General features: G+C 41.5%; 1 protein-coding gene across 6 annotated transcripts in view; it reads right to left on the bottom strand.

Annotated features, from left to right (window-relative positions):
* NTRK3 (neurotrophic receptor tyrosine kinase 3) overlaps window positions 1-16529 on the bottom strand; it is a 1004345-nt gene that overhangs the window by 303131 nt on the left and 684685 nt on the right. For 5 of the 6 annotated variants that reach the window (XM_033920393.1, XM_033920396.1, XM_033920394.1 and 2 more), the window contains exons 8-10: window positions 14045-14341; window positions 10924-10947; window positions 7947-8017 (exon numbers count right to left, since the gene is read on the bottom strand). In XM_033920393.1, coding sequence (XP_033776284.1) covers window positions 7947-8017; window positions 10924-10947; window positions 14045-14341 — 392 coding nt within the window. The remainder of the gene's footprint in view (window positions 1-7946; window positions 8018-10923; window positions 10948-14044; window positions 14342-16529) is intronic. The other variant, XM_033920395.1, reaches the window with a different exon arrangement.

Here is a 16529-nt window from a genome sequence, read left to right as displayed (position 1 = left end):
ACCTCTGCCTGCAGTTTCCTTTGTTTTGGTTTGTGTTCTATTCACTGCAGATTGTGTTAGATTTTTTTTCCTTTTGTTGTTTGCTAGGACAAGATGGATGACAGTAACTCCAATAGTTGGGACTTAAAGACAGACGGACTTATATGGTCTGTCTCCTAAAAATAACAAACATTTATTGTTCAATCATGAATCAATAATGAGTGTGACTATTGGACAGACTGGATGAACCATTTAGGTCTTTATCTGCTGTCATCTACTATGTCAGTGTAACTATGAAGGAACTGCTTCACGTGGACTTTTTTTTTTTCCAAACAAAAGGCATTTCTACCATAAAATAAGAAAAAATAAATACATAAAAATGTGTTCAGATCAAATGCGGCCTTTTTCTTGGACTACGAGCCTGCGAAATATAACATGCAAAGCTCTCTTCATTGTTCTCATGCTGTTAGAATTTTATTCTCTAAGAAATTATGTAAATGTGAATAAATGCCTTGCTCTAACCGAGATATTCTTATACTCAAGAGTTCTGAATTAAAACTGTATAAATTTGCATAGCTTTTAGTGGGAAAAGTGGACTCTGAAGTAATGATTTTCTGAGCATCACATTCTGTTTATGTGAGTTTTTATTAAGAAGGCTTACATGATTTGCATAAAATTAGAGCTGCATAAATAGTTTTGCTTTAAGAATACGCTGGTTTTATCTGAGCAGTGGCACTGAAAACCCGAGCCTTTGTCACGTCTAGCATTCAGTGTCATACCCACATAGCTAATCAGGCATTTCAGGACAGCTATTTATACCATACAATATGTTCCATTAGCCATGTGGGGCCCAGCATTGAATATTTAAGTTTCTATTCTGTTCTCCCCAGGGAGCTCAGAATGGTTTACATGAATTTATTAAGGTACTCAAGCATTTTTTCCCTGTCTATCCTAGTGAACTCACAATCTATCTAATGTACATGGGGTAATGGGGAGATTAAGTGACTTGCCCAGAGTCACATTGAACAGTGTGGGTTTGAACCCACAACCTCAGGGTGCTGAGGCTGTAGCTTTAACCGCTGCGCCACACTCTTTTGGCTCCGCCTCTGCCCAGCCCAGCCCTAGCTGGTGAATGCAGCAGCGGTCAGAGCAAATAATCAGTGGCCTCTCCTGTCCTTTTAATTATGACCTCCATAGACTTCTGCAGGTCTTGCAAATGTAAGGGCCCATTCAGAGAAATACGTTTCCACAGGCATAAAATGGATCAATCCATGCAACCAAGTGCCACTCGCTGATTTAGCCAGCAATGATTCCGTCCAGTAGGAGGTATAACAAGAGCCTCGGTGAAATAACCTAATTCAAGGAGTGAGGAGGACGCGAGAACTGGTGCTTGTTAACTGGGAGAAGAGTAACACCCTGGCCTCACTGCCACTGTTCCCTCTAAGCTGGGGTTCTCCAACTACATCGCTGCCAGTATTGGGGTGGTGCTTCAGTATTGTTTCAAGATTTCAAGGTTTATTGAAAATATGATAGTGAAACAGCACCCCCTACTGGCTGGACTGTAACTTGAAACTACAATGTACACTCGGCCCTCCACAGAAACATAGAAACATAGAAAAATGATGTCAGAAAAGGACCAAAGCCCATCAAGTCTGCCCACTCTAGTGACCCTTCTCCTTGATTTTGCTCACCACCCCCTGCCCTTACCTCATTAGAGATCCCACATGAATATCCCATTTATTTTTGAAATCTGCCATGCTGTTGGCCTCAATCACCTTCCGTGGGAGTTCATTCCAATGATCGACCACCCTCTCGGTGAAGAAATACTTTCTAGAGTCACCATGAAATTTCCCTCCCCTGATTTTCAGCGGATGTCCTCTGGTGGATGAGGGTCCTTTAAGACGGAAGATATCCTCTTCCACCTCGATACGGCCCGTGATGTATTTAAATGTCTCAATCATGTCCCCTCTCTCTCTTCGTTCCTCAAGCGAGTACAGCTGCAATTTATTCAGCCTTACTTCATAAGGGAGATCCTTGAGCCCCGAGACCATCCTGGTGTCCATCCGCTGAACTGACTCAATTCTCAGCACATCTTTCTGGTATGTGGTATCCAGAATTGAACACAATATTCCAAATGAGGTCTCACCATGGATCTGTACAGTGGCATTATGACTTCTGGCATCCTGCTGATAAAACCTCTACGGATACAACCCATCATTTGCCTTGCCTTGGAGGAAGCCTTTTCCACTTGATTGGCAGTTTTCATGTCATCACTAATGATTACTCCTAAATCCCATTCTTCCGTGGTCCTAGCTAAGGTCTCACCATTTAACATGTAAGTCCTGCACAGATTTATTTTACCCAGGTGCATCACTTTACATTTTTTAGCATTGAAGTTGAGCTGCCAAGTTGATGACCATTGTTCCAATAGTAGTAGGTCCTGCGTCATACTGTCAGGCATAGTGCTTTTACCTACTATGTTGCACAGTTTGGCGTCGTTGGCGAACAATGATATTTTTCCTCTGAGCCCTTGGGTCATATCACTTATGAATATGTTGAATAGGATTGGACCCAAGACCGAGCCTTGTGGCACTCCACTGGTCACATCCGATGTTTTGGATGGGGTACCATTTACCATCACCCTCTGAAGTCTACCGCTCAGCCAATCCTTAACCCATGTAGCTAGTGTTTCCCCTAATCTCAGCGATTTCAGCTTGTTCAATAACCTGCGGTGTGGGACGCTATCAAAAGCTTTGCTGAAGTCCAAATACACTACGTCCAGGGACTCCCCGGCATCTAGTTGTCTTGTTACCCAGTCGAAGAAGCTAATCAGATTTGATTGGCAGGACCTGCCCTTGGTAAATCCATGTTGATGGGGATCACATAGATCTTCCTCATCCAGGATTGTATCAAGTTTCTGTTTGATCAGTGTTTCCATGAGTTTGCATACTATGGATGTGAGACTCACCGGTCTGTAATTCGCCGTCTCTGTCCTGCAGCCCTTTTTGTGGAGTGGAATAACGTTAGCTGTTTTCCAGTCCAAGGGGACTCTTCCCGTGCTTAGGGAGAGATTGAAGAGCACAGATAATGGTTCCGCCAGGACTTCCCTCAGCTCTCTGAGCACCCTGGGGTGTCTGGTCCCATGTTTACTTTGAGTCTTGAAAGTTCGCAGTAGACGCTACTGGGCGTAAACTTGCCAGACTTATGGTCATCTCATTAAGAAAACCAAAAAGGCTTCTTGGGCCAAACCAAACCCTCTTACAACACGATCCTATCAGTGTATATTATCAAAAGCTTCACTGGCTACTGTTTGAGGCTAGAGTGTTATTTAAATTTGGATGTCAGGAAGTTCTGTTTTACGCAGCGAGTGGTAGACGCCTGGAATGCTCTCCCAAAGGAGGTTATCAAGGAATCCACTGTGCTGGGATTCAAAGGCAAATTAGATGCACATCTCCTTATGAGAGGCATAGAGGGATATGGGTGACTAAAACTACATCAGGTGTATACCTGACTGGGCCTCCGCGTGTGCGGATCGCCGGACTTGATGGACCATGGGTCTGATCCGGAGATGGCAGTTCTTATGTTCTTATGTTCTTATGCATTTGTTTTAAAGTTTTATTTGGCTTAGCGCCGGTTTACCTTGTTTCTCACTTTAGTTTTTTTATTTCTAAGAAAAATATCCGTAGATCTGGTTGGTTTTATTTTCCTTCAGCAAATGCATGTCGTTACAAAAAATTTTTGGATAGGACCTTAGCATTCCAAGCAGGATTAATGAATTCATGTACATATTATTCTATCAAAGACTCAACTCTTTGATAGGCTGGTATCTTAATGCATTCTGTTTCATTTTTTTCAATCAAGTTCCTTATATTCAACTTGAGGTATTTGATCTGTTCTATGTATTACTTCTTTCCCTGCCAAGCCGGTATTTTTTGCATTATATTGTAAATGTTTTCTGGCTTTATCTGTTTTTAAGTCCATTATTCTAATTTGTATTTTATCTGTATCCCATGTATTAGCTCACCTTGTTGTGAACCGCCTAGAACTTTTTCGGTATGGCGGTATATAAGAATACAATTATTATTATTATTATTGATTTTCATATTATCATGTAGTTATAATGTATTTTTAATCTTTTTATCTATACTTATTTTAGTTTATATTGTGTTTTCCTTATTCATTAGTTTTAATGCTTGTATTAGTTACTTATAATTTTATTATGTATGATATTATTGTATATTGTATATTATTATTGTATATTGTATATTGTATGCTGAGTACCTATTGTGTAAACCGCTATCAACTGTTGGTTAGGCAGTATATAAAAATAAAATTATTATTATTATTATTAGAAGATGGAAAAAAATAGAATATTCAGCAAGGTTGGAAAAGGAAGGACGCTTAAAAAAAGAAAAGATGAAAGGTCTTGTGTAGGACTTGTGAATAGATCGATGCTGATTTTGAAGGGGTGGGGAGGCAGACAGTCAAGTCTTCAGAAAATCAGTACGAAAAGCAAACTAGTGCCTTTCCTCGATCAATGAGCCCTCTTATCTTCAACCAAGTGAGCCTCTCTGGGTCTAGCTGTTGCATCATCTTTCCCTAGTCCGTTCAGGGATTTAGAGTGTCTGCTATTTAAACTAGCACAAGGATTATAGACCAAAAGCTACATTACTGACATCCAGTGATGGGACTACCTGGACAGTGCAGTCCTTTTTTTTTTTGGGGGGGGGGGAGGGGGTTGATCCTATAAGATGTGCCACAACCCCAGAGAGATTTCCGATTTCAGACTGAATAAAATGCGGCCCAACTACTCATTTTTATTGCTTATAGAGAAAATATTCAGAGAGGCAGACTTTGGATCTGGAGAATCCTCAGGGCTTTGTTGTGCAATGCTGATATCCTTTAATAGTCAAAAACAGTGTGATAAAGTTCTTTCTATGCCAGGAAAGCTTTCACTTTCACTGCTGGTCCCTTTGCATCACAGATGATTTTCGCAGAAAACAAAAGCCTTCGGATAACTACATTTTTTTCTCTCTCTCTCTGTCTCTTTGGCAATCTGCAATAATACATAGCTATACAGCAAAGCTTCAATAGTATTTCTGGATGCCAGAATTTTAAAGCAGCCAAAATTGTGTATTAATGTGTTTATGGGACAGCATTTTCTGTAATGCATCGGGTCTCACATAAGTTTTAAGCGCATTTGGTTATATGAATTTGCAGAGCTGCAGTAGCTGGATTGGGTTTGGAAAAAAAGATGAACTCTTATTTTTTTTTTTTTAACACTGTTTTGGATCAACATAATAATTACACAGGCCAACAATAACAAAAATGTTCTTGGTGCCTTGGGTTTTTTTTGACCAGTTTCTGGAGTTATTTGGGGCAGTGATTCAGAAAATTGCATTGGATAGACCGCATCAGCTCTAGTTTCTTAGATACGGTCGAATTTATTAATTTTTTTTTTTTTTTTAACCACTATTTAAAAAATCTCTTCTGCAGAATCGGGATGTCGTAACAAGCTTTCTTTTTTGAATGGGAAATTGATATATTTAAATTACCCACATTCTCTCTACCACCTGTACCAGCAGAGGATTTAAGCAGTTTACAAAATTAAAATCACAAATTGCATCACATCACATCAATCATACAGAAAGTAGACACATGACAGACCTGCCCGACGCTCCCCCGGAGCACAGATTAGCTAGAGGGTGAAGTAGGATCAAGTGACGTTTGTTTTAATATGGGGACAACTCAAGCTTTTCGTTTTCTAAATTACAGGGACTATACTTTTTATTAGACTTTGAGATACCAAAGCAAGTGCCAATCCCAGTAATCCATGCTTGGAACTACTCAACCAGGTTGATGGGAAAAGGGCCTAAAGGGCAAGAAGTAACCACACATATTGGAAGTCATCTTGGTGAACTGAATCAAAGACGAAGTGAATACAGGAAATACCTTGGAATTAGAGCAGGGGTCTCAAAGCCCCTCCTTGAGGGCCACAATCCAGTCGGGTTTTCAGGATTTCCCCAATGACTATGCATGAGATCTATGTACATACACTGCTTTCAATGCATAGTCATTGGGGAAATCCTGAAAATCCGACTGGATTGCGGCCCTCAAGGAGGGACTTTGAGACCCCTGAATTAGAGGATGTCATAGGATTGGGATTGGTAGGGAATTGTAATGGCTGGTTAGACTGAGAAAAGGTAGCCCCGAACATATGATTGAACAGGCCAGGAGCTGTTTCTGGTCAGTTAAATCGTTTTAAATATCAATCCCAGTGAATGTAGGTCACTGCCTATGTTATAATGCTATTCCAGGTGCGTACTAAAACAGCAGTGGCAAGAATGTTGAATTTTAGTGTATAGCCCAGCATTTAATAGCATGAAAGATATTTGTGATCTAATGCCCTACAGATACAGTGAACTTTATTAAATAAAAATTACCCACGGCTGACCTTTTGCTATTCAGATACTCTTGCTGTCCTTTCTCACTGAATCTGTCATCCCTTTGATGCTGCTTTTGGATAATTGGCGCATACAGTAGAAGACTCATTAATTGCAAAAAAGTGTTTCTGATAGACTTTTGTGGCATAATGTTAACCAAAAGTCAATCTTAGTCTATCATTACTGCTAGTTTGAGACATGGAGCAGGCATACAATTAGAAAAAGAGATTTATCATTTCAAAATATGACAGGCAGATGAGAAAAGTAAGTAGGAAACTGAGACTAGACAGAGACACTCACAGGCTAACTGGGCCTGGTATTCAATACATGAGAAAGTCCTGTGCTTTTTAACACAACTTAGTAAAAGGGCCAATTGGAGCATGTTAAATGCTAAGAAGTCCATTTCATACCTAGGGCATTACAGTGCCCTTGCTAAAAAAAAACCCTTTATACTGGCAAGTCTATGTGCCAGATTAGGGACTCAGTTAACAGAACACAAATCCAGATTGAAGAACCACACATCGATGACCCTGTTAGTATCCCATTGGGAATCTGTACGATACTCTACCATGGAACTTAATTGTCAAATTCTGGAAGAAATAATAGTGGAGGGTGGTGACATTGAGACCTTGCTAAATTACAAGATCGTTGATCTTCAGACCCTCGAACCGTGGGTTTTTAATGCAGAATTGGATTGAATGTTCCTCATATGATTTCTACCTGTTAGATAGTGGACAGCTCTATTAAATTGGACTCTGGTGTCAGGTTGGGGAGGGATATAATGGGTACCTTAGATGTCCTTCAGCCATGTTGTAATCCTTCACTAGGAGAACAAGATGGTATCAGGTTGGGGAGGGATATAATGGGTACCTTAGATGTCCTTCAGCCATGTTGTAATCCTTCACTAGGAGAACAAGATGGTGTCAAGTGGGGAAGAATATAATGGGTACCTTAGATGTCCTTCAGCCATGTTGTAATCCTTCACTAGGAGAACAAGATGGTGTCAGGTGGAGAAGGATATAATGGGTACCTTAGATGTCCTTCAGCCATGTTGTAATCCTTCACTAGGAGAACAAGATGGTGTCAGGTGGGGGAGAGATATAACGGGTACCTTAGATGTCCTTCAGCTGTTGTAATCCTTCACTAGGAGAACAAGAATGTATTTGACAACTGTATTGTGATTGTTGTTGGTTTACGAGAAATTATTTGAAGATTCTGCCTCGGACATTTGAATAGTTTAATTTTAATTCAAATTTTGTGTATTTTTTAGAAGACCACACCCTGACACAGTTGAACACGAAACATGCATCCAGATTTACGCTGACACTTCCTCTTTTTGGAATATCAGGCAAATTCAAATAAGTAATAATTTACACACCATAGATAATAAATCTATTAAAATTATGCCAATGGAAGCCAATGAAGCCTGAGCTAAAAATCCATTCTTCCATCAAAATAGTGATTTCATTACAAAATCAAGCAAATAAGAACACATAGATATCTACAAGTCAGAAAGTAACTTGCCCCAAAGGTGTCTTCCTCTGGTTTATGAGTCACGCTGATCGGCGGGGTTGGACTCACTCCAAAATCTGCTACTGAAACAAAATAAAACCATAAATACATATTCATAGAAACATTTTAATGTACTTCCACATGGCTCCTTCTACAAAGGTGCAGTAAATAGTGGCCTTAGCGTACTCTTACTGTATGTGGACTTTTCCCACACGCTAAGGCCATTTCTACTGCAGCCAGAAAATGGCTGATTTTCTGTTTTTTGAATTAATGACCATGTACTAATGTGACTGCACGCCACATTAGCGCTCAAATTATGGGGGTGAGGAGCACAACCTCTATATTACAAAAAGGCTCTCTAATCACAAAAAAAATTGCAGACAAAAGGACCCCATTTAACATGCTCTGTTAAATTATTTCAAATATGAATAGAGCTTATATCATCACTGGTCATAAAACAAACGAAAAAAAAAAAACAACCCACTTTTTTATTCTTCAATGGATAAATCCAACACAAAGATTGCACTCTCAAAAAAATAAGTACTTTAGTCATGTCCAGCAATGTAACAACCATGCAATAAAGCCGTGTACTTCTCTTCTCTTCACTATAATGACATTGTTATATTCCATTACTACAACCTCTCTCTGCAATTTTACACTCTCACTACAATTTCCCAACAAGGCACTTCTTATTTCGCGAAACGTGAGCTTCTTCAGGGGAATGCGGTGTGTAGTAATCTTTAAAAGCACTCTGACTCTATTGTAAGGTGGTTATGTAACACTAGTTTTTTAGCCCGTTACATTAATGGGTGCTAGAATAGATGTGTTGACATAGGCATTTCTTTCTTTCTCTTTCTCTCTTTCTTTCTGTATGTCTGTCTTTCTTTCTTTCTCTCTCCCTGCCCCCTTTCTTTCTGTCTTTCTCCCTGCCCCCTGCCTGTCTGTCTGTCTTTCTTTGTCTCTCTCTCTCCCTTCCCCCTGCCTGTCTGTCTTTCTGTCTCTCTCTCTCTCCCTGGCCCCCTGTCTGTCTGACTTTCTTTCTTTCTATCACTCTCCCTGCCCGCTGTCTTTCTTTCTTTCTTTCTTTCTGTATGTCTCTCCTCCCTGTACAGTGGTAGTCCTTCTCCCTTCCTTTTACCTCCCCCCTGTCCAGCAGCACCTCCCTGTCCAGCAGGTAAGCCTTTACTAACACCCTAGGATAAGCAGCATAAAACCTGTTATACTCTTGGGATCTTGCCAGGTATTTATGACCTGGGTTGGCCACTGCTGGAGACAGGATACTGGGCTTGATGGACCTTTGATCTGTCCCAGTATAGCAACTCTTATGTTCTTAAACTACTAAATGAAAATTAGCCTTTTTAACCAGTCATTATTTACTCAATTTTCTATACTGTTCTCCCAGGGGAGCTCAGAATGGTTTACATGAATTTATTCAGTTACTCAAGCATTTTCCCCTGTTTCTCCCAGCAGGCTCACAATCTACACTTCTCCCTCAATATCCGCAGGGGTTAGGGGCAGAGCCAGCCCGCGAATATTGAAAAAAATGTGAATAACTTTTAGGGCCGATTCTGAGCCACCCCCGCCTCCCGGACCTCTCCACATCTAACCTGGTGGTCTAGCGGTGAAGCGGGGCAGGAGCGCTCTTCCTACGCACCTGCCCCGTGCAGAGCCGTCCAGAAAAATGGCTGCCGTGAGTTCCCGCTGTCGTCTCGTGAGACCACGGGAACTCACAGCAGTCATTTTTGCGGATGGCTCTGCATGGGGCAGGTGCGGAGGAAGAGCGCTCCTGCCCCACCTCACTGCTAGACCACCTGGTAAGGTGTGGAGAGGTCCGGGAGGCAGGAAGGGGGCGGGGGTGGGTCCGGATTTAGAAATTCACGAATAACCGAAGTCGCAAGTACTAAACCAGTGAATTGGGAGGGAGAAGTGTATCTAATCTACCTGGGGCAATGGGGGGATTAAGTGACTTGCCCAGGGTCACGAGGAACAGTGTGGGTTTGAACACACAACCGCAGGGTGCTGAGGTTGTAGTGTTGGCCACTGGGCTACACTCTCTCCCTTAAGTACTCTGACAACAATTTCTATCTCTCTTTGTATTCCTTTCTTGTATACTTTCCCACATTGGTGGTAATAATTTTAAAAGGGGTTTCTGCGAGTGTCTAGAAAATGACCTTCTTCAGAAAATTTTTGAAATCACTCTCTGATAAGAACACTTAACTTTTTTTTATTTCCAAGCAATGGCGAAGTAAAGGGTGGGGGGGATGGTACACCCCGGGCACGGTCTTCCTAAGTGCGCAGCACCCCCTCCTCCTCTCACCCCTCCCTTGCTGCGCGCCCTTTGACTTACCCCCGTACCTTTTTTACATCCCCGGCGTGAGGTTGCTGCCTGCGTCTGTATCGGCGCTCTCTCTGATGTCACTTCCGGGACCAGTGCCTGGCAAGTGTGATCAAAGGGCGAGCCGACACTTGACGTGAGCATGCTGCTCACGCCAGAGAAGTTAAAAAAGTACAGGGAAAGGGAAGGCGGCGGAGGAGGGGCGGGGAAGAAGGTGGGGAGAGTCACCACTGCCAAAGGTGCCATTCACCCTTACACTGCCACTGTTTCCAAGTATTCTCATCAGACAGCATTCTTATCCGATAAGTGCCAAGTTAGACACCTATCGGATAATTTAAATTTTTTAATTGGTTTTTAATGATAGTTTCAATTATTTGCGCCAATTAAGCCAATTAAAAAAAAAATTAAGTTAGGCGCTTAGATAGGTGAACTGATCTAGGCATCTTTTATAAAATCAAGGCCTTAGCCACTTAAGTGCTGCTGAAAATTAGTAGCTAGCCTTAGCCAAGAGATTTAACCAGTCAGCGGCTGTTTAAATTGCTTTGAGAAACAGCCCTTGTAATTAATAATCTGCTCTGTTGACTTCTAGGTACGCTATTTATAAAGGGTTCATATATTTGAACGATGATTCAGAAAAAGGCGACAAAGACTCACCTGAAACGAAGTAATCTGTAATCTCTGTGGAAAGGACAGAGAGATAATTACCACATTAGGTAAAATGAGAAAAAGGGACCAGCACTCATGCAAAAAGACAAAAGTCAGGAACGCTACATCATTCTGGTAAACCACAAGCAGATCTTTCCCACTCCAGAGCAGCCCACAGTGGCTCAGAATATGAGCAAAATGGTTTTTTTCCGAGGTTAGTTTCAGTTCTTGAAGGGGACACTGAACTTCTCTGGAGTGTTTGAATTAATTTTATAGGTGTTTCATAGCAAGGAAGAAAACAAAAACAAAAAACTGTGGATACAGATGTTCTGGAGATAGTTTATTATACACTGACATATAAAAACATGAAAATTCAATTTAAAAATGATAAAAAATGCAGTGATAAAAATCCAACCGGACCCTACACGGTCCATGTTTCGGTAAGCACGCATTCCTCAGGGGTCCAATGGTTCGCCGAAACACGGACCATGTAGGGTCCGGTTGGATTTTTATCACTGCATTTTTTATCATTGTACTTTTTAAATTGAATTTTCATGTTTTTATATGTCAGTGTATAATATGTATAATATATGTAGTGTAGAACAGTGTAAAACATCTGTATCCACAGTTTTTTGTTTTTGTTTTAATCATTGGATTGTTTTCACTGTGGATCATTGGGTCTCCCCATTTTTCTTTGTCATAGCAAGGAAAACATATCTAACCCATTCCTAAAATGCTATGTCACATCCTGAAGTGAAAAATTACTGTGCAGAAGAATTCTCATTCCTTCTTTCCCCTCTTTTATTTTTCACAGCCGTATCTTTGTTTTTTGCTAAACACCTTTCATTAGTAGGTTTTGGCTTCTAGGCTCATTAGATTTATAAGTGAGTGATAAATGTTTAAAATAAATACATTAACAGATGGAAATCCAGGTGTTCGATATATTAATCCAATCTATCTTCCCCCCATCCCCTGTCCCACACACACACAAAAACCCCTGTTAAGACTGGAGAATTAGCTACAAATTGATAGACATGGGAGAAAATCAAATAGTGGAATCAAACAATTTTCTCAACAGTCAACACCAAAAAATAAAAATAAAGTGGTTATTTTTTTAAGCCCGATTCAAGATTTATTTTTATAAAAACAGGCATTTAGAAAGTTATACCAAGTGCAGATGGCAAGGGGGTGGAGCTTGGGTAGGACCAAATTTACACACAACTTCCTCATTTCATAAAAAAAAGAATGCTCATGGATTCCTTAATTTTGCAAAGTTGGGATTTATAGCTGCTCCTGGACATACCTAACTTTCCTAAAAGTGCTATTTTTATTCAGCTTTTCATGGGGGGATGGTTAAAAGATGGTCTTCTTTATCCCTATTTTTATCTCAGCCTCTGTATTTAATTACTGTAGGATTTCAAAATGGCTGACATACATGTGGAATTGTTAGCACATATACATGAAGGTAATTCTGTACTGGCTGCCAAAAGTAAGGTGCTGTGAGCTAATTCTGTAATGGTAATTATACATGTCATCGCCGTAATAAAATACTAGTGTAGATACGCAATTACATGCACAACTTGTGACCACTTATGCAATGTCAATGACTGTTGTAAATGCTTGTGCCTATATACTGGCAATTTTGTGCAGATCTGACAGAATTCTTCCAAGATCACAAGTAATTGCTGAACATGCCCATGTCTCACCTTTTTAAAAGGGCCCCATAGCATGTAAATGCAAGGCGGGGGGGGATCTATGCATGTAACTTTTTGAACAGTGCTTATGTTGTTTACACAGAAGGCCTATTATGATCTAGTGCCTGGTTGTTTGTAGGGTTACCAGACGTCTGGATTTCCCCAGACATGCCCAGGTGTCTGGACAGCTTTTGAAAATCCGGCACTTTGTCCGGGTTTTGAAAAGCTTCCAACAAATCGCCGTCGGGCAGGAGGGCAGGCAGCAGGTGGAACTGGCCGGGCCTGGGGGGCGGGTCTAGGGGGTCAGGATTTTTTATTTGGAAAATTCCTCATCCCTCTAAAGTTTGTTGGGCTTCTACACAGACCTGTGTCGTTTTTTTATTTGCCCCCCCCCCCCCTCATCTATGAAACCATCTACCCCTCAGCATCAGGGTGAGGCTAGCGGGTAAGTCACGTACTGTGGGTTTTAACGTGCTGATTGAATGTTTCTTCTGTCCTCTCATATTTTGGAGTTCCTTTCTTTTATGCACTATTATTTATTTTTTTATCGTACACCGCTGTGATCTTTCTGGCAAAACGGTATATCAAATTTGAATAAACTAAACTATCCTTGCCTCATTTACATGACTGCAATTATGCCAGATCTATGGCTATTGTGACCAAAGTCACATAAATGCAAAGAAAGCCAATACTTGGTTACTCTAATATTCTGTAATGGAATCTGAGTGCCCCAATCCTGTTATGAATAGGTTTTCTATAACCAAAACAACATCCAATATGCATCCAGTTGCAGGATCTCAGCATTTCTTCAATCTGTAAGCAAGCGGGGAGGCGGTCTTGAGTGAAAGCTCATTTAAGGGCTACAGAAATCCCTGAAGAAGCTTGACTGCGAAACAGGGGGCCCTGTTGGAGATTGTGGAATCTTTGATGCCAGCGCTGATGACTATTTAGCTGCTGTACTGTTTCTATGCTCCACTGTGCCGATTTTTTTCCTGCTTCTACGTTCCAGCACTATGTCTAAGGACTTTGGGAATACCACATTTTCAGATACGTGATGATATTGAAAGAATATATTTTGTTTATAATATAATACCACTTGTCTTAGAGTTTTTGACCGAAGATGTGTCTGCTGGTCTTAAACTTGACTTCTTGAGATTGGCTTGTCTATGTGGGTAGTTTATTTGGAACCCCTATTAGACACTGAGGCCTTTTCTCCTTTTTTTGTTGTATACCATAGGTCGTGCTGAAGTATATTGGATGTTGTTTTGAATATAGAATATTCGGACATTCTTTATTGTTGGGTGAATGTTTTTTGTAATGAATAGGTTTTCGTCATACAGCACCCGGGCACCTGAATGGAAGGGACAAAGAAAATTTACCCTAAAAAATGAATAGTTTGATATTTCAAATCATCTGAGGACATTGCAAGAACTCACCTGGAAAAGGTTGCTCCAGAAAGTGAGCATGAACTGTCTCTTTGGCAACTCCAAGGCTATTGGTGGCGATAAGTGTGTAATTGCCATTGTAATAATGGGTGGGCTTGTTGAAGAGAAGGCAGCCCTCAGTGATGTCACCTTGCTGGAAGAATTCAGTGCGGATAAAATCCACCTCTCTTAAAGTCTGGCCATTATGCAGCCAGTTTAAGGCTGGCTGAGGGTTCCCACGGACAGAAAATTCAATGCAGTGTTCGTGATGCGTCACTGGCTCCACCAGTGACAGAATTTTGGGTGGAACTGTAAAAGATATGAGAAAGAAGAAGAAAAGATATTAGTGCAAGCCAAAATGTTAAACGAGTTATTATGGCAAATTGGTAATGCAAGAAATCTATATCTGCAAAGGAGGGAGTCGGCGGACCTGAAAGCCGGCGCGGCCGACGCCGCGACTCCTCACCAGCCTGCTCCAGCCCCACGCGGGGAGAGCCGGCAACAAATTTAACAACCGCCGAGGGCAGGACGCCGAATGGCAGGAAGGCGCGGCGCACAAAGGCAGGCGGACCCGCACGCACGTTCAGGGCGGGCCGCCCCTTCCGTCCTCTCCCACATCGAGAGCGCCGGAGGGCGACGCTCCCAGCAGCCGGATCGGGCCGCGTGGCCGCAACAAACCGACAGATTCTTACCTGTCGCGTTGATATTGTGAGTTGTAGTTTAAAATCTTTTTATTTTTATTTTTTTTTTTTTTTTTGTGGATTTTGCGAAAGCTGGGTGGCGGTGGAGCTATAGGGAGATGGGATGCTGCCTCCTTCTCCTAGCTCTGGCGTCGCAGAAAAGGGTGCGTCCCCCTTCCCACTCCTCTTTTATCTAACCCCCCCCCTTTCCTCCGTCCCCCCCCCTCCCGCCCCTGCTAGTGGCAACGGCTTCGGCCGATTTGCCATCGCTCCTCCCTATGGGGATCGGAGCTGATTCTAAAGCAGGAGGCAGGTCAGGGGTGATAAAATTCATAGAAGAGGATCTCCCCAAGTTTTGCTTTAAATTTCCTGGCCCACATGAGGGCAATTGTATAGCAGGGCAACTAGATTAAGAGGCCAAGCAGGTGTCCAGTTACATGCTACTTTATAAAGACACTTAAAATACTACAACACAATGCTAACACTTATGCATACATTATCCAGTAGATTCTATATATGGCATCAAAACGTATGCATGAATTAAAGATCTATATTCAAACTAATTAGCATACAAGCCAATTAACTGCAGTGAATTGATGATAATAATTAATGCGAAGAAGTGCAGGGTTTTACACTTGGGTTGAAGAATCATAAAAGAGATGTAAGTCAAAAAGAAGAAGAAATCCAATCGGTCTACAGTGGATATCGAACAAACAAGAACAAAACAGAACTGCAGAGAAGATGTATAAGATGCAGGCACTTTATTCTTCAGTCAATAAATTGTTGCGTGACACAAATCCACCTTTGCTCTAGAGAAACTGTAGTGAACATCGTCTCTAGCGTTGCTGTAGACGATCTTCACCGTGATGATCAACATTTTTTGTGTCAATAACAGGCGCCAGATTCTCCTGCATATTTGCTGCATTCCACTTTGGGGGGTTTTCTAACAGAAAATTTGGGACCCCTGAGGAAGATGTTTTAATCGAAACACGGACCGTGCTGGGTACCCATTTCTCTAGAGCAAAAGTGGATTTGTATTGCGCAACAATTTATTGACAGAATAAAGTGCCTGCATCCTGGTAATCTTCTCCGCAGTTCTTTTTTGTTCTTATAAAGGAGATGTACCAGGTAGGAGGTGAGAGATTGATAAGCACAGCTAAGGAGAAGGGCATTGGGATGATACTGTCTGAGGATCTCAAGGTAACAAAATGATGTGAGAAGACAGTGGCCATGGCTATAAGAATACTGGATTACATCGAGTATAACCAGCAGAGGAAAGGAGATGTTGATGCCCCTGTAGAAATCATTGGTGAGGCCCCACTTGGAGTATCAGGTTCAATTTTGGAGGTCCTATTTTACTATTTATTTATTCAGTTTTCTATACCATTCTCCCAAGGGAGCTCAGAACGGTTTATAATTAATTTATTCAGGTACTCAAGCATTTTTCCCTCTCTGTCCTGGTGGGCTCACAATCTATCTAATGTACCTAGGGCAATGGGGGGATTAAGTGACTTGCCCAGGGTCACAAGAAGCAAGCGTGGGTTTGAACCCACAACCCCAGGGTGCTGAGGCTGGTATGGGGTTTGCACCACAAGATGTAAGAGGAGAGAATTGATGACCTGAAGATGTACACCCTGGAGGAAAGGAGAGAAAGGGGTGATCTGATGCAGATATTCAATTGAAATGTATTAATCTACAAACAAACATTTTTCAGAGATGGGAAGGTGGTAGAGCCAGAGGACCTGAATTTAGATTGCTGATTCAAGAATAATGGCATGAAGCACTTCTTCATGGACAGGGTGGTAGTTAGAATGACC

This window comes from Geotrypetes seraphini, chromosome 14 (genome assembly GCF_902459505.1).
Source record: "Geotrypetes seraphini chromosome 14, aGeoSer1.1, whole genome shotgun sequence".
Lineage (NCBI taxonomy): Eukaryota > Metazoa > Chordata > Amphibia > Gymnophiona > Dermophiidae > Geotrypetes > Geotrypetes seraphini.
Note: the sequence above shows the minus strand (reverse complement) of the source record. Positions and strands in the feature narration are given on the sequence as shown.